The sequence below is a fragment of the Orycteropus afer genome, unplaced genomic scaffold (genome assembly GCF_000298275.1).
Source record: "Orycteropus afer afer isolate SDZICR_OR568_19922 unplaced genomic scaffold, OryAfe1.0 scaffold00285, whole genome shotgun sequence".
NCBI classification, from domain to species: Eukaryota; Metazoa; Chordata; class Mammalia; order Tubulidentata; family Orycteropodidae; genus Orycteropus; species Orycteropus afer.
In genome coordinates, this window is record NW_006921872.1 from 2,306,122 (window position 1) to 2,324,285 (window position 18,164).

The 18,164-nt window shown below is 41.7% G+C and overlaps 2 protein-coding genes across 2 annotated transcripts in view; both read left to right on the forward strand.

Moving 5' to 3' along the window:
- Nucleotides 1-543: 543 nt before the first annotated feature.
- Nucleotides 544-12,862, forward strand: NDUFB6 (NADH:ubiquinone oxidoreductase subunit B6). The gene is made up of 4 exons (XM_007950694.1): nucleotides 544-723; nucleotides 3,008-3,100; nucleotides 5,565-5,609; nucleotides 12,794-12,862. Exons 1-4 carry the CDS (start codon nucleotides 544-546, stop codon nucleotides 12,860-12,862), a joined length of 387 nt encoding a protein of 128 aa, XP_007948885.1.
- A 1,313-nt stretch (nucleotides 12,863-14,175) lies between these two features.
- The window catches only part of TOPORS (TOP1 binding arginine/serine rich protein, E3 ubiquitin ligase), an 11,729-nt gene continuing 7,740 nt past the window's right edge, over nucleotides 14,176-18,164 (forward strand). Inside the window, exons 1-2 of the mRNA XM_042782289.1 lie at nucleotides 14,176-14,196; nucleotides 15,460-15,654. Of these exons, the coding sequence (XP_042638223.1) occupies nucleotides 14,176-14,196; nucleotides 15,460-15,654 (216 nt within the window). The remainder of the gene's footprint in view (nucleotides 14,197-15,459; nucleotides 15,655-18,164) is intronic.

Here is an 18,164-nt window from a genome sequence, read left to right on the forward strand (position 1 = left end):
AGTACTGGTAGATATTAAGCTACTCTTAACTTCTGTAAAAGCTGCCCAAGGTCACTTTACCAGTTACTGACACGCCTGGGATTTGAACTTGGCTCTCCTGCAGAGACTCTGTAGGTCATGGGAAGAGGAATTCTATGGTACGACATGCAAGCCAAGAATTTTGCACTTGGATATCATATTCATTGAACATCTATTCTCTTTCTTCCAGCTCTCAACATACCAATTCCAGTCTTCTGACTTCTCGTATTTTCTACTTCTCCATCACTTCCCTTCCCATCCCATACGCAAAATGCTCCACCGCCCTTCAGAAAGTAAAGTGAGCTGATAATGAACCGTGGAAGCTGTTGCGCATGACAGGCGATTGCTTTCCTAGAGCGCGGGGATTTGGCGCTGTGGTAGTTGCAGGACCAGCTTGTGACGTTATAACCGCGCGCCGCTTCCAGGCGTCCTCGCAAGGTCGCTTTGCGGTACGGGAGCGCGCGTGAGGTACAAGCCCCGGGCTCGGGGACGCGCCATCCTTTTTGTCTTGATACGGACCGTGACATGTCGGGGTACACGCCAGATGAGAAACTGCGGCTGCAGCAGCTGCGAGAGCTGAGGAGGCGATGGCTGAAGGACCAGGAGCTGAGCCCTCGGGAGCCAGTGCTGTCCCCGCAGAGGTTATGGCCTCTGGAGGAGTTCTGGCATAAGTTTTTGCAGAACCAGGCTCCCTGGAGGAACGCGGTGAGTGACCGGACGCCCCCTTCTCTATACACACCCCCTAGTGCAGCCCCTACAACGGGGCTGACGTCGCTTCGCACTTAAAGCTCCTGTTGTTCCCCGAGGGAGAATCGAGTTCAATGGAGACTATCGTTTAGCAGGGACTAAAGGGTTCTGGGCTGGGAGCCCCAGGGGCATGTGTTGCGTTGGGGGAGTCATTCCCTGGTGCTGTCAAGTGTGGAGATGAATCTTTGTTTCGGTTTAATATCTACCAGTACTACATAGATGCACGTTTGGTTCTGACGCTCAGAATGAGTGCCACATATTCTCTAGAGTTAAAATTCTATAATTTTAGTATTTGAAGACACTTGTCTGACTTTTAAGGTTGAGGTTATAGAGAACAACATTATACCCAACTGCTCGATGGCGCAATGAGCCCTTAGCTGGTAGTACAGCCCTTTGTGATTGCCATAAAAGACAGTGCTCTGTTGGTGTTCTTTCTTATATTCAAGAGCAGGGTTTCAACACTACCACTATGTACTTCTAGCACAGTTTCCTGTAAAAATTACATTCTTGGACTTTGCTCTGCAGAAGATCATTCATTTCAAGACTGTTCGTATTTTCAGAATCTCTGAGTATTTTCTTGAGGTCTGTTAATTAAATCACATCAATTATGGGTGATGAACACTGCATCTCAGAATTGATTTCAGTTACTTGGTTAATTCAATTACACTGGCAAATAATAATAGTAATAACACTAATAAGCTGAAGCAGGGTGCCTACTATGTACCTGGCTCTCCGCTGATTTTACATGTGTTGCTTCATTTAATTCTTTATTCCTGTAAGGTGACACTGTTTCTAATCCTCATTTTAAATGTCAGAAAACTGAGGCCTACAAAAATTCAGTCATTTACCATGGTCACAGAGCTGGGAATGAAAGGAGTGCACGTTGAAAACCACTTGTATATACTTTCATATTGTGCTACAAAATTTGGTGCATCAGAATTGGTGAAAATTTTCTGAGAAAAGAGTGTTAGGTATTTGTTTATAATGATATAATTCAACTTTCCCCTAACTCTTTGTATCACTGACATTATTTGTTGGTTTTTGACAGCTGATGGTTGAAAGTCAACATTGTATGAATCAGCCAATTTTTTAAAAAACATATATCTATAAATGCCTTACTGTAGTCTTGCAAAATGCTCCGGCAAAAAGGGCATGGGGGCAGCATCTTTTTCAGACCTCCTCTAACTTCGTGAGGGGCAGACAGAAGCACCATCAGCAGCCCAAGGCTGATTACTAGGAGGGGGAAGTCAGACATGCCACTACCCTCCAACTTTTTTACCAATTCTGACTCCAACCATCCCACCCATGGCGCTCACTACTTCTCTGCTGGGTTCGTTGAAATGGCCACACAGAACTCACAGAAAATACTCATGACTTTGGTTTATTTGGGAAGTAGCAGGTTACAAGTCACATTCAGGAACACACACAGGATACAATTCTTTGATCAGGACAGCCTCCCTTCGGCCATGCCCTCCGGCATGCCTCTCTTTGGCCCTTGGCCTCTCAGCCTGGCCTCTGCCCTGGTTGAGCAGCTCTTACAAAGCTCTGCCGATAGGGGCACCTACATGCACTCCACTCTGCCAGCAAGCCTCCTGCTCAAAGGCATTCAGCTTTCTCACTCCGTGGTCTGGCAGAGTCGCTGCTCTGTCTACTGCCAATCTCTCACTTCTCTTGCCACTGTCTCTCTCTGCCAGGGAGGTCCAGCACAGGAATTTCAGGTTCAAGGACACCCTCCAGTCTACCTCTGGCAGTGAGATCCCCTCTTTCTGGCTCAGGAGGGCTCATTTTAAGCTAGCAGAATGATAAAACTAACCACGCCCCACATTAGAGTTCCATATACCTTATTTCCATGGTCCCACCACCAAAAGGGTGCCAGGCACCTTATTTACATTACCAACAAGCTATCCAATCCCCTTCATGGGCCAAAGGCACCTTACATTTAAATAGTTCCACTCAGTAATCTGGTGGGAGTCACTAAGACCATAGCTAGAAGAATCATACCAAGTATTTCACTGCACCACAGCTACTTCTTTGCCTTAAGTCTAGACTCTTTAGATATCCTTTAGCAGGCCCTACCTTAAATAAAAATATTCAGGTGGGTGAAGCTAACATGGACTCTAAGGAAATATGTGGCATTTAGAGTTTATAAAATAATCATGACATGTTATCATGGATGCTTTTTTTCTCTGCCACTGATATAAAATGGGATATATGTTCATGCTATGCATATTTTCTTTTCCAGCTGTATAAGGTATACCGACACAGTGTCTTTGCTTTCACTCATGTGCTTATACCTGCTTGGATTATTCATTATTATCTCAAGTATCATGTGAATGTAAGTATGTTGTTTTTTTTTTTTTATTAGGATTTGGGTGAAGATGTAAGTATGTTTTAAGTACGTGTTTTTCAGAATTTATTTTTAATGTCCAAAATTAATTTGTATATGGCTATGCCTTACCCTACCTTATGTAGTAAAAATAAACTGATATTGAACTACTTTGAAACCTATTAGCTAAAAGGTTAAGGGAAAATTAACTGTAATTGTTCCAAAAGTTAATATTCTTACTGTTGTTTACAATGTGGAATGCATTTCCCTTAGAAATAGTGTTTAAATGATCAGAATGTAGTTGATCTAATAATACCAGTCTAAATTTGAGATCCTCAGTAGGGTGAAAAAGAATTTCTGCTCCTTTTTTTTTTTTTTGAGCATAGATCCTCTGTAAGAAAAAATTCTAAATAGACAAAGATTATCTTTGCTCTATTTCTCTTTCATTGATTCTTCCTGCTTTTTCACAACTTTCTATAGAATCCAGGGTTTCTAAAAGCTTAAAATTTTTTTAATGAAAGATCTTGAAGGGGCTGACTCACTTGGACCAGTGGCCTTTTTTTTTTTTTCTTCTTTTTTTCCATTCTTCTTTGGTCTGGACAAGGGGAGACTCCAGTTGCTACTCACCAAAATAGGATGTAGAACAATGTTTTTGTGTAGTATGTTATGCCAGTTGAGCTTGATGTCCCCTGTGACCATAATCTTGAGCCCACAAGTCCAACTACTTGTTTCCTCTGGGTAGATGGCTATGGCCAAGAAGCCACCACAAGCTTGCCTCTTGTCAGCTCTACTATATACCTAGATATTCTTACAGCAGATACAAATAAGCATGTAGAAACATTGTCTGCTAACCCTATATATGGTCATGTTGTTGCCATATTTTTAAAGCTGAGGATAGCACAGTCTGGTGCTGGAAGCTGGATTCCAGGCAGGGCGAGGAGGGCATCCATCTGGGAGCGTGGTATAGAAGGAGAAGCCATGGTAGCTCCCCAGCGTGGAATTTCAGAACCCACTTAGTAAAGAGGGCATTTTTATAGCCCAGTGAGTAGTGTCAGATGCTTAGTGGTTGTGAGAGAGGGCACTTGTTTGGAGAGCCAGTAGCAGTGGTGACCTGATATAGGATATTGGAGCCTGAGCCAGAGGAGGAAGGCATCTGAAGGTAGGGATGGGGTGAGGCAGTGATAGAGGTGGCAACCCAGAGTAAGATGTCAGAACCTGACTGAGGTGAGGAGGGTATTCATACTGTGGTGTGGTGTTATTGACAGAAGATTGATGATATACAGGGAGATTGATCAAATAAGTACAGATAGATGATAATGGGACCAGGATTTTCATTGTCAGAGAAGGGAGTTACACATATGGAAGAGGGGGAAACTCTTTGGGCTGGAATGGAATGGAGGTATTGGTATGATCTCATGGTTTTTCATATAAATACCAAACTAAAATAGTTGCTATCAAGTCCATTTCAACTCATGGTGACCCTGATGTTTCAGAGAACTGAGCTCCATAGAATTCTCAATGGCTCTGATCTTTAGGAAGTGCATTGCCAAACTTTTCTTCCAGGGTACCTCTGGATGGATTTGAACCATGAACCTTTCAGTTAGTAGCAGAGCATTTAACTGTTTGTGCCACCCAGAGACTCAGTAGAGAATGACAGGAGGTGCTGTTTTACTTAGACATCTCAGGAGGTGATATTTGAATGGAGACATAAGTAAAATGAGGATATGGGCCAAACAGATATACAGGGGAAGTGCATTTCAAGTAGAGAAATCATTAAGAACAAAGGCCCTAAGGCTCAGGCAGGCTTGACTGATTGTACTAATAGCAAAGAAGCCACTGTGGCTATGGTGTAGTGAGTGAGGTAGACAATGGTAGGAGATCAAAGAGGTAGCCAAGGGCCAAATCATACAGGCTCTTAGAGATCACAGTAAGGGACTTTGGCTTTTTCTCTAAGAGTTATGATACTTTGAGCAGAGGACTGACAGAGGAGTGATTGATCATAAAAAGATCACCCTTTTCTGCCTGCTGTGTGAAAATAGACTGAAGGCCAGAGTGGAAGCAGGGAAACTAATAGGTGGTATTGCGTTTGTCCAGGTAAAAAAATGGTAAGAGGCTTGGGCAAGGATAATGATACTGGACATGTTAAGAAGATTCAGGATATAATCTCAAAGTCAAGCCAACAAGATCTGCTGAGGAGTCAAAAGTTTTTGGTTTTCACAACCTAAGGAAATGAAAGTACTATTTACTGAGAATATAAGGAGGAACAATTTGGGGCTGGGAGAAGTTAAATATTGGACCTGGTAAGTTTGAGATAACTATTTGATAAGACAAATGGAGATAGTGAGTTAACAGCTGGATGTTTGATACTGGGGTTTGGTGAAAGTTTGGGGTTTAAGTTAAAAATTTGGGAAATGATTATTTTTTCAGAAGAAACCCTAAAGCTGTAATTAACACAGCACTACTTTTATTGCAGGTAAAACCATATGCCATAGTTGAAAGGAAGCCCAGAATATTCCCAGTAAGTCTTTAAAACTGTTCTGATTTTTCTTCTGTTCATTATTTTTCTATTTCTCCCCCCTAAGTGATCATGTTCTTTTCTTTCACTGTCAGTTTAAGTGCCCATTTTGTATTTTCTTATTTTTAAAAAAGGAAATACTATGAAGTAGCAATTAGAGTTGAAAATGGGAGATGTGCACACTTATTTTATTTTCAACCTAACTATAAAACTTCTTGAATGACTTTGATAGTTCTAAAATGAATGGAAAGTGCCAAACTATTTTCACTAGTACACTATTTCATATAAGGTGAAAGACATAGGAAACTAGCCTGAGCAGACACCTAAGTATAATGACCAATTGAATTCTCTTTTTATCCAAACCATCATTTCCCATGGCTTTTTGCCTCATTTTCAAGGTTTGACCGTAACTCCTCAATCTGTGATTTTAAAATCTGTTAATGTGTGTTTTAAATTTTATACCATGAAAATATAAGACATCATACTAATTTTAAATTAGTCTTTTCAGCATTAAAAATTACTCAGTAACAAAATGCTCTCTTAAGAACCATCTATAGGGAATCAAATTGACAACAAGTGAAAGATGAGGGCAATGAGTTTATGTTAATGAGGGAGGAACAACTCAGAAAAAGAGGGCGGGTGTGGCTGCAATTTGAAGAATATAATTGGTGTTACTAATTTGTGCTTGTAGAAACTTGAAGTGTCTGTTTTGCTGTGTATATTCTTAACAACAACAACAACAAAAATAAATGAAATTTAGAAAAAAAATTACTCAGTAGTCAATTGGTATTTTTACTGGATGTTTTTGAGGTTGTTGTCTGGCTTAGTAAAATACATGTTATGTTATTGCACTGTTTCTAGTCATAGTTAATGTAATTATAATCAGTCTCTAAATTCTATAATTTTAAAAAACAAAACTCAAAACTCCGTGTTGATTCTTGCTCAATCAAATAACATAGTCACAATAATCCATTAGATATTGCAGTGGAGTGGTGTTTTAGGGGAGAACCACCAAAATTGGCTAATCCTCCCAGTTGGGAACTCAGCTTTAGGCAATAAGAGAGGATTTCTCCTGTATTTCATTGTGTATAATTGATATGTGTCAGAGCCTAGGTAGTCTCAAAATAGAATACTCTCTTGCTGATTTCACCAGTTGGATAATTTATTATTCCATTAGTTTATTTGCTTATTATTTATTTTGAGCTCTGGTAGCATAGTGGCTAAGGCACTTGACTGCTAACCAGAAGGCAGGCGGTTCAAACCCACCAGCCACTCCTCGGAAGGAAGGTTGGGCAATCCTACTTCCGTAGTGATACTGCCTCGGAAACCCAAGGAGGGGTCGCTATGAGTCGGGGCCGACTCGACGGCAAACAACAACAACAACAACAACTGTTCAAAGGAGAAGACGAGCTTTCTTCAGAAGACCACATCACTGATTCCATAGCATTTCTTCTGTTGTCTTTATTTTTTGCCAGTGTGGTTCTTTCCTGTTTTGTGCTTTGGACCCCTTGGGGGATTTCCCCTTTGGGGATCTGAAGAATGCTCATTTGAACATATGTTAGTTAGCATAGAATGGGCAGTAACAAACAAACCCCCAAATCTCAGTGGGTTAACAAAACAAAGATTTTTTTTTTTTATTGACATCATAGACTAGTATGGGTCATGTGACCCTTCTCAATCTTAGGGTTATGCTTTCTGGAATTAGAGTCTTCTAAGATCACCAGGGTAGAAGAAGAGAAGGCTAGGTATCTCAGGGATGATTTTAAGGTCTAAACTTGGAAGTAGCTTATATCATTCTCCTCAAATCATACTGGCCAGAACTAAGTCTCATGGTCCTAAATATCTATGTGTACTTTCATAAATATTTACATGTAATTTTTTTTCCCCCTAGTCTTCCATCAGTACATATTCAGACTGTTAATTCTAACAGTCTCTGCCAGTCCTTCCTTCTAGTCATCAAATAGTTCTTTAGTGTCTTCTCTCCACGTACATAACACACTCAGTACCTCCTGCAAATCCCATTCTATCACTGCAGCTGGCTCAAAATCCAAAATCTACAGATGATGCAAGTAGTGTCTGTCAGGTTTAGATGTGACTTCTCTTGATTTGAGGATCAATAAAGACGACAGAATAATTGTATCCCATCTTCAATTATACCCACTGCTCAATGATGGGATATAAATAGCACAGCAACCACTGGTTCTAGGAAGTCCTAAAATCCCAATGGTCAAACACTGTGAAGACCCCTAACCTCTATGTGGGAAGTTAGAGTGGGCACTGATTTTGTTTTCTGAAAGGAACACTTTTGTCCATTGTTCTTGCTGAACACTGGGTCTGTCTTAGAGGTTCTTTTCCATTATCAACCTAGACTACATCTAAAAGGGGCAGTGAGAAAGATGCCCTCCTTGGGTGAGTTGCACAGCCTTTAAAGCCTGCCTTCTGCTAACAGAAAGTTGAGTGCCAGAGGTTGTTTTAGGCTGACACATTCATAGGCTTTTGCAATCTGTATGTTTGTTTTCTTTGACCATCTAGTTCCCTCAAACATTTGCAGCATGCAAAGAAAAATACTTGATAGGCATCTAATCTGTTTGCTTCTAGTCAGTTCCATGTACAAGTATTTTATCTTTCTATACATCATTATCAAGTTCTCTTATTTTTTCTCTGCTTTACCCTTACATGTGTCTCTCTCTCTCTCAGCTTAGTGGTAGCTATGTGGAGGCCATCTGAAACAGACTATGGTTCAAAGGCTACATTCCCTTTAATCTGATCTTTTTCATAGGGCTGAGTCCCTCTTTTTCCTGATTTATATTGAACTTTTGTTACATACTTTTTAGGGATTCAGAAGCAGTCTGATTTTTCAGTATTGCAAGGTCTTGAACTTTGGATTCTATCCATTTTTATTTCTGGTCTCAAATCAGCCACTTCTTGCTTGAGCTCATCTTTTCTGAAGTACACTGACAAGGCAGCCAATAATAACCAAACACTTTTTTCAGCTACTTTTAGAGCTATAAGTTCATTAAGCAGTCTGTTCCCAAGTTACTATAGGAGACATTTTATTAATACCTTGCCATTACCTTTTGTTTCTTTTAGCTTCCAATGCCATTCATTGTCTTTGCTGCTAGACTATTAAGCTAGTGCCACATAGTTTGATTTTTATTACAGCATCATTAGTACCATTCCAGTGCTAGCTGTGGTAACAGATTGTCCCCAAAATGTATAATGCCTTAAACCTAATACAAGTTCATAGTCCTGAACAGTTTCAGGTCAGAGAATGGGGAGTTGGGCAAGGAATGATTCATTTAGGGACATTCATTTAGGGTTGACAGAATCTGGTACCTTAAACCCAAGGGTTCCAAAGTCTCTAAACCTTAAAGTGTACATATCACTTATACTTACAGTTCATTGGCTGGAACTCACTCACACTGCTACATGTGACCTCAAGGGAAGCTGAAAATTGTAGTCTAGCTGTAGATCCAGAAAAAAAGAGAAGAACGTGGGTTTTGATGAGCAGCCTATAATTGCTGGAAGCTCTGGTGATGTAGTGCCTAAGGCATTTGACTGCTAACCAGAAGGCTGGTGGTTCAAACCCACAGCCACTCCTCAGAAGGAAGGTTGGGCAATCTACTTCCGTAGTGATACCACCTCAGAAACCCAAGGAGGGGTCGCTAGTCGGATGTGACTTGATGGCAGTGCATGCTATTATTGCTGCCACAATCCTCATTTCAAAACAAAACACCTTAATGGCTTTACACGTCCTCTGGGGTAAATGTGTTTATATCCCTTTAAGGCTCTCTTAACTTGTTGAAAAAGGAGCCTGGGTGATGCAACAGTTAAATGCTTGGCTGCTAACCAAAAGGTCAGTGGTTTGAATCCACCAGCAGCTCCACAGGAGAAATATGTGGCATTCTGCTTCTGTATAGATTATAGCATTGGAAACCTTATGGGACAGTTTGACTCAGTCCTACAGTCCCTATGAATCAGAAGTGACTCAATGGCAATTTTAAAAAAACTTGTTCAAACCTTTCATTCTACCTTTCTCTACATAAATACTTTGTTCCAATAAAAAAAGGTCCCTTAATTGTTCCCTTCAAACATGCTATGTTCTACCATCCTTTTTCTGACACATTGTGTTTGTAGATACGTTAACAGTATCATAGTAATCTCTTTTTTGGCCTAGGAATCTTTCTGATTCTTTTAAGTATTATTTTGGTTACTTCATGCTGCTCTAACAGAAAATACCACAAATGGATGGCTTTAACAAATAGGAGTTTATTCTCACAGTTTTGGAGGCTAGAAGTCCAAGTTCAAAGTGCTAGGCTCTAGGGGCTGGGTGAAAGCCCCTCAACCTTTGGCTTTGGCTCTGCCTCTTGTTCCCACACCACTGAAGCTGGAGGCTTTCTTCACTCAGGCAGCTGCTGGCTGCTGAGGCTGGCAAACCCAAGGTCAACAAGTAAAAAGACACAGTCCCAATATTACCAAACCACATGGCAAGCCATTGATTCAAGTCCGTAAGAGTCCCAAGATTGGTAAACAGCATGGCAGGCTGCTGAATAATGACTCGACTACATTCAGGATTCAAGCGTGCCAGAAGCTATAGACCATTCCTAAAGCTTCTTACATACTGGGAGCGTACCACCTCCCTCAGACAGCTACTCAGCGGCTCACAGTAGATTCCACCATGGAATTGATTACCAGTCTCATTGTGGGGAATGCTACATCCATCTGCCCAGACACTCAAAACCAGGCCCAGCCAATTTGACACATAACCTTGACTACCACAAGTATAATGTGTGTTGAGTTTGTATTTTGAGGGGAGACTTACTTCTAATTCATTAAGAGGGAGTAACTCTACTCTACTCTGACTACAACTACCAAATAGTTAATGTTTGTTGAGCCCTTACTATGTGCCAGTCACTATTGTAAACATTTTGCATGCCTTAATTTTTATAACAACCTTAATGTTATAATTGCAATTTTATAATAAATGATAAAGCTGAGGTATAGCACAGTTGAGTAACTTACCTAAAGTTACACAGTGATAAAGTGGTACAAGAGCCCTGCTCTCTACCAGCATACAGAAAAATGCCTTTTTCTCACAAGCATATCTACAGCCCAGCCAGAAATGCTTTCTAGGTCTACATGTTTGGGAAGGACTTTTGCTAAACCACAGACTATGATAATGTAAATGATTGAAAATAAAAATTCACAATTCTAGTGTATTTATTAATAGTTCTTGAGAACTGTAGAGTTGAACCAGTTATATTCCTGGGGGAAAGTCTCTTTACTCGCAGGTGAAATGAGTGACTAAGTGTGGTAGAAATCCAATTATATACAAATGTTCCTGCTTCCTTTTGGAAAACTTTTCTCAGCCTTGCAAATCCAAGTCTCTCTCCCAATGGGGAGTAAAATGGCCCAGGTTGCTGGAAGCACTTGGTACACCTACAGGTTGTGTGGCTGCATTTCTTACCCCCTTTTTTCCTCTCTTGGCATTATAAAATTTGTATGACCAAACTCAAGCTCACTGCCCTCAAGTTGATTCTGATTCATAGTGACTGATCTTGGGTTCCCCAGGCTGTAAATCTTTATGGGAGCAGACTGCCCAATCTTTCTCCCGTGGAGCAGCTGGTGGGCTTGAACCACCGACTTTTTGGTTAGCAGCCAAATGCCTTAACTACTATACCAACACTTAGTAACTTGTCTTATCTTTTGTAAAACTACAGGATGCTCATGTAAAATATTTAAATCATTCTCATGGTGAGAATTTATAAAAGTATATTAATAGCTACTATTGGTTGATTGTCTACAATATGCCAAATACTTAATCAGTGCTTTATGAGCTAGGGATTGTTATCTCCATTATACAGGTGAGATGACTGAATGCAAAAAGGGCGTGGGGGCGGCATCCTCTGATCTCTAACCTCATCATGGGGAAAACAGAGTCACCATCAACAGCCCAAGGTTTATTCCTATGAGGCCAGACATGGCACCACCCTCCAGCCTTTTAACCAATTTCTGACACCACCAGTCCTTTCCATGGCACTCACTACTTCTCTGCTGGGTTCAGTAATTCATTGCAGTGGCCACACAGGACTGACAAATAATAGTCACAATTATGGGGTTTATTAGGGAAGTAACAACTCAGGTTCAAGAAGGCTCTCAGGATACAGTTCTTAGATCAGGATAGTCTCCCCTCTGCTATGCCCTCAGATATGCGTCTGTGGACCTTGGCCTTCTGGCCTGGCCTCTGCTCTGCCCGGGCAAGTGTGAAAAAGCTCCTTTAGCTCTACTGGATAAGTACACCTATGTGCCCCCTACTCTTTCTCATGCCTCTTGGTTCCACTGCTCCTGTCTCTCAGCCAGGCGTTCTGCTGGGGCTTCTCACCAAGGAGGTCCAGTGCAGTGATCTCGGGTCCAAGGACACACTCTACTCCAACTCCAGCTTCTCTCTTGATGGCAGTGAGATCCTTTAGGAAGCTCATTTTAAGCCCAGCAGCATAGCAAAACTAACCCATCCTCACATTAGAATTCCATACACCTTATTTGCATGAGCCTACCCAGTAATCTGGTGGGAGTCAAAAAGACCGTGGCTAGAAATGCCATACCAAGTAATTCACTGCACCACACTGAAGCTCAGAGGAGCTAATTTGTCTTAAAATTTTACATTTCAGTGGAAGGACCATGATTCTCACCATTTGGTTCCAGCTCCAAAGACAATATCCTTTCTTCCACACACACTGTATCTAGATTTTAGATACAGCTGCCCAGCTGAGGTCTGCATTATGTCTCTAATATCTAAGCCAAGCATTAAACTGGCAGTTGCTTAACACCAGTTGCTTGGAATACATTATTTCCTTATATTGAACTGAACATGTTTTTCTGCAGCTACTTTTTAGAGCTTCTCTCATTTCTTGGGGCCATTCAAAATAAGGATTATCCCTTTTTCACTTGGTGAAAACTTTCATGACTCTTCTGGTTGTTCTGTTTCTGAGTGAAGCTTCTTTCATTTGTACCTTAAGATTTTGAACACTGGTGGTTCATCTTTAGACAGCTTATACTTAAAGTCCCTCCTAAAGTGTGAATGCCAGAGCTGAAGCAGATTTTCCATGTGAAGAATGACCAACGTGTAGAACAGGGTAGAACTATCAGCCCTACAAGATTTTCCTACTAATGCATCTTTGTTTTCCTAGGGTGATACAATTCTGGAGACTGGAGAAGTAATTCCACCAATGAAAGAGTATCCGGATCAACATCATTGAAGAATACTTAAATATTTCAAAGGCTTATGAACCCAACTCCTACATTACCACATTTACTGAATATATTTTCTGGAAAAGTAACTAATAAAGTAAACTTACGAGTTTACTGTCAGAAATGTGTTGTCTTATCTGTTCCAAAATACTGTCTAATTTGAGACCTTTTGAATTGAACATCAAAACAAATGATATGAGTGACTGCCTACTTGTTCTGTCATTCTTGAACTGGAAAACAAGATGTAGAAAAGTCCTTAGTCATATAACAGACTTTTTCTTATACAGTACTTAATCTAGTCTAATCCGAGGGAATGCAACAGAAATACAACTAGAAAAAAAGTCATACACTTTTGTTTTAAAGAAATCTTTCTGAGGCATTTAAAAAAGTATTTTAGAATTGAACTCCAGATTGAAATGCATAGATTCCTTTTATGAGCTGATACTCAAGAGACTGTCAGATCTAGGTGGCTCATTTGAGTTTTATATAAAATTGTAAGAAATCTCGTCAAGGCTTTGAAAAATTAGCATTTTAGTGTTATAAAGAGCTATGCAAAGACAAATTTGGAAGCTTTACATTATGGCTTTTATTTTTAAATCTAAACAGGTGTCAAATAAGCATGAGATAAAGAGCTATATTTGCAGAGAATGAAATCCAAAGAAATTAAAAATTTTCATGCATCCAGAAGATTCTGTCTGGGTATTTCTCCGTTAGATGTCGTCGTGCAGCTACAGTTGATGCACTAATTACGGACCCCCAGGAGAGTAATACGATCATAACGAGCAACTAAAAAAACAAAAGCAAAAGCAAAAAAAAAAAAAATTACTGTAATGTGGGTGACCCTCCCCCACCCCTATCAAGTTAATGGTACCATTGCAAAGGTGGGAATTACAACGACAAACTCATTAAATAAATGGGATTCTTCAGACACGCACACCCAGGAGCCCCTACGTAAGAAGCGGAAGATCGTGTCCTCCAGGAAGAGGCGGAGTCGAGGTGAGGGAGTGAAATGTTTAATTCAGGAATGGATTTTGGAGTTTGTGGGTATTGAAGAAATAGAGGACCTCACGCCTACGGGCCTAGAGAGTCGACACCGTGGAGCCCCGCCAGACCCGGGACCTACCATTGAATAAATCCAGTCCAGTGTGCGGCGATCCACTGGCTTCATGGTAAGGTGGCGGCGGCGGTCCGAGGGAACTGGCGGAAGCTGCGGGCTCTTCAGTAACCTCCGGGGCGGTGGTTGCTGGGCGGCAGCGGCCATCTTTCAGCCTGGCACGAACGTCCTCCCACTAGCATTCGGGAGCTTTTCCCATCGGTCAGGATGGCCTCTTCCGCCCTGAGCGCAAGTCGGGGTCACGTGATGGGGGCCTAGCCCGCTTTGCGGGGAAGGAGTGAGATAAATGAGAAAATACGTTAAAAATTGTTTTTTGCCGCCTAAAGAGATAGGTGTACCTCCCCAGCCGATTTTCTTTCCAGTTGGCTGCAGTATTAATACAGGATAATGTGCAGTCGTGTACATTTAACAGTTTATCTGAAAAATACAATCTGCGTTTTAAATATTGCACCAGTATCTAATGCTGAAAGGAAACTTTTTCCCCACATCTGTTTGCACATAATATAGACGTTTGTATATACAGCCGTGGCGTAAACAAGAATGCCCTCTACTACTTTATAGAACAGTGACGAGTCGAGGTGGGAATCCCAGTTAATTGAACCCTTCAATAAACTGTTTGTCTCTGAGAGCGCAATAGCTTATTGTATATGATATTCCTAAGAAATACGTGGCAGGAATTACTCGGCATAATGCACCAGCCAATCAACAAGTGTTTGTTGAGCATTGTGACTGGTTGTGTCAATTTCACTTGTAAAATGGGAAACGTACATTTGAGGCGCGAGTGGTAGTGTCTGGCCGTGGCCTGTTGTAGGCAGTTCTTTATAAATCTCAGATATTATTTTAGAGTAATCCACATTTTGGGGAGTGGACATGGGATAAAAAGTTTTTTGAGAGAAAATTATATCTGTTCTGGGGAAGAGTTCATGGCCTGTTCTATTAGGTCCTGAACATTTTCCCCTGAACTGGGGTAATATAGCAGGCTGTATAGTAAACTGGGGTCTGGCTTTGGATCCCATTCAAATCCCGATGTTATTTCCTAACTCTGCAACCGATAGTCAAGTCAATTCCGTTTAACACAGTTTTATCTGTACAATGGAGATAATTTTAGTGGGTCCTCCCCGAGTTTGGTGATATTTAAATGAGACCAAGCTAGTACATTTTCTACTTATTATGTTTTCCAGTAATTTACTAGAGAACATTAAGTTAGTGCCCCAGTAACCCCCAGCGATTAATAACACGAATCATGACGGTGGTTGTGATTTCTCCCCAGATGGTCACATTGCTCTCATTCCAAGAATGGAGAGGTGGGGGAAGGGCCCACTTTCGAGCTGGAGCGGGCTAAGCTCTTCGATCAGTACCAGCGCCCTTCTAATGCGCATGCGTTAAGAAGGCGGTTATAGTGTTTTGACGCGCCAGGGGGTTGCTGGGTGGGATCTCGTTTGTTGACACCGCCTCCAAGCTGCTATTGGTGATGACCACGTTACGTCACAGGGGTCGCAGCCGCCGCCAGGGTCTCCGCTGTCTCGCGAGGAGGGTGAAGCACCTCCGCCCGCTCAAGCTCCGGAGGGTAGGCGGAGAAGTCGCCGGGTACGCCTTCGCGGATCCTGCCGTCACCGACCTAGCTTTCTTGGCCGTCGGGAGCTGGCTACGAGCGCCCCAGCCGGGCCTGCGCCGGCGTCCTCTCAGGTAAGTAGGATCGGGAACAATGGAGCACAGGGGTTGGAAGGGCTGGGCAGGCCGGTGCTTCCTCTGGGAGCGAGACCCAGGTACAGGGGCGGCGGTCTTGGCCTGCGGGGCCGTCCGGGCCTCGGCAAGCAGGCGCCCTGGCGGGCGGGCTGGCGACTCTGCGGCGCACCTGTGGATTTGTGCCGGTAGGCGGGTGAGGGCTGCGTTTCGAAGGAAGAGTTCCCAAGGGGTGAGAGCCTACCTGTGTATTGGGAAGAGCCTCTGGAAGAATAACCGCTGAGTCTGAGTCGTGGCATCGCCACTGACAGGGTTTTGACCTTGGCCAAGTCCCCTAACATCTCTTAGCCTGTCTGTAAAATGGGAATAATTATTTTAGTTTGTTGTGGTTATGCACAGGAGCCCTGGTAGCACACTGGTTAAACGCCCAACTGCTAACCGACAGGTTGGTGGTTCGAACCCACCAGCTGCTGTACGGGAGAACGATGTGGCAGTCAGCTTTTGTAAAGATTACAGCCTTGGAAACTCTGTTAGGGCAGTTTTACTCTGTTCTGTAGGGTCAATATGAGTTAAAATCGACTCGACAGCAGTGGGATATGGGGTTATGTAACGTACGGGGTGCTTACCTTCGATCCTGGCCAGCGGCAGTTTTCACCCAAAGGAAACGGCTATCACCGTGACCACTGGATCGGTCTGTTCAGTGTAGTGCATTCTGGACTAAACTTGTCTGCCTGTGACTTTGTCAGACAGTGCACATTTCCTCCTGGGCTGGAAGGGGACAGAACTGAGATGAGGCAGATAGTGATTTAAGAGGAAAAGTGAATAGGGTTTATGGTAGGTAATTTTAAAGATTCTTTAAGAAAAGAAACAGCTACTACCCAAGGTTTGAGAAAGTATGTGATGAGATTTTTTTTTTTTTTCAGATCGGTGCAAAACTGTACTGTCAGAGCAATCATATTTATCTGGAATGAGTGGCTTTAGAGGGAAATAGTTCCCAGGCAATTCCTTTTGTTGCTGGACTTGACATTAAGTTTTATAGAATCTGGTCAGCAAACCCAGTACCTTCTATCTTTTGGAATTGGTGATTAAACTGCAGTTGGGAGAGGTTCCTTAGGGTGGCAAGAGGTAGGACCCAGATTATATTTTATACTTGGAAGTGTCTTTCTATTTATTCTACTTCGAACATTTTTTAGCTACTTTACTAGGTATATTAAGTATATTATATGTGAAGATCATTTAGTTGTTATTATCTTGACCTAGTCAGTGAAATCAATTCAGTTATTGGTGATGGACACTACCAAAATTAACTTTAATATAACATAGGGGAAGAGTGTTGAATTCTTGCTATGCACCAGGCACTGTGCTAAGTGCTTACATGGAATGTATTGCTTCATACAACAACCTTTTCAGATGGGTACTGTTACTCACTCCATTTTAGAATTGAGAAAATATAAGGTCTTGAAAGTAAATAACTCCCCCCCAGGTTACACAACTAGTAAGTGATGGTGAGATTCAACTCCGGCTGGCTCTGCGTTAGAATTAACAAACACCCCTCTCCCAAGTATAAGGAGCTTTGTGGTATAATGTTTAAAGCATCTGGCTGCTAATTCAAAGGTTAGCCGTTCAAACCCACCACTGCTTTCCAATAGAAAGATTGGGCAGTCTGCTTCTGTAAAGATTAACAGCCTTAGAAACCCTGTGGGGCAGGTCTGCTCTGTCCTGTAGGGTTGCTATGACTTGCAATCAACTCAATGGCAGTATTTTTTTTTTCTCTTCCAAATGTAATCAGATGGCTAAATTTTATATATACAGTGATACTTTAAGGACTGTCATGAAAGATGGTTTTTTGATACTTTAAGGAATGTCATGGAAGATGGCTTTATAGGCAGTCAGTCTTTATAAAAAAAAAAAAAAGAATTTACTTCTGCAAAGCATTCGTATTTTGTTGTTATCACTGTGCAGTTTTTTTAATGTCCACTCTATATTCTTTATCCTGGTGATTCTTTATCCTTCCCCTTCCATTTTCTCTAGGTATATGTGCTTATTGATTACCTGAAATTCTCCCAAATTGTGACAATGGGGTTCTTAGCCTTGTTCAAGCCCGCAGATATGAATATTTGGGGAAAGGAGGTTTTGGTTAAATTATTCTTAAAACGATATACTTTATTTCACATTTGAGAGGAAGTTTAGGAAGGTGCATCAGAAGAATTGATAAATATTCTCCCCATGGGCAAGTTAATTTGTAGTCCTAATTCCTATAGTGCTAAGGTATAGGGTCGTTATGAGTTGGAATCAAACTCGAGGGCAATGGATTTAACGGGTTAGGGTAGGGAAACGTTGGCATAGTGCCTAAGGCATTTGATTGCTAATCAGAAGGCTGGTGGTTCAAACCTACCAGCCACTTCTCAGAATGAAGGTTGGGCAATCTAGTTCCGTAGTGATACTGCCTGGGAAACCCAAGGAGGAGGGGTCGCTTTGAGTCCAATCTGACTTGATGGCAGTGAATTTGGATT

Bases quoted from the DNA above. Each gene is read 5' to 3' on its own strand.
- NDUFB6 (XM_007950694.1), top strand. From the start codon at position 544: ATGTCGGGGTACACGCCAGATGAGAAACTGCGGCTGCAGCAGCTGCGA. The intron at 724-3,007 runs GTGAGTGACCGG...TTTCTTTTCCAG, and splicing joins AGGCTCCCTGGAGGAACGCG to CTGTATAAGGTATACCGACA. The intron at 3,101-5,564 runs GTAAGTATGTTG...CTTTTATTGCAG, and splicing joins ATCTCAAGTATCATGTGAAT to GTAAAACCATATGCCATAGT.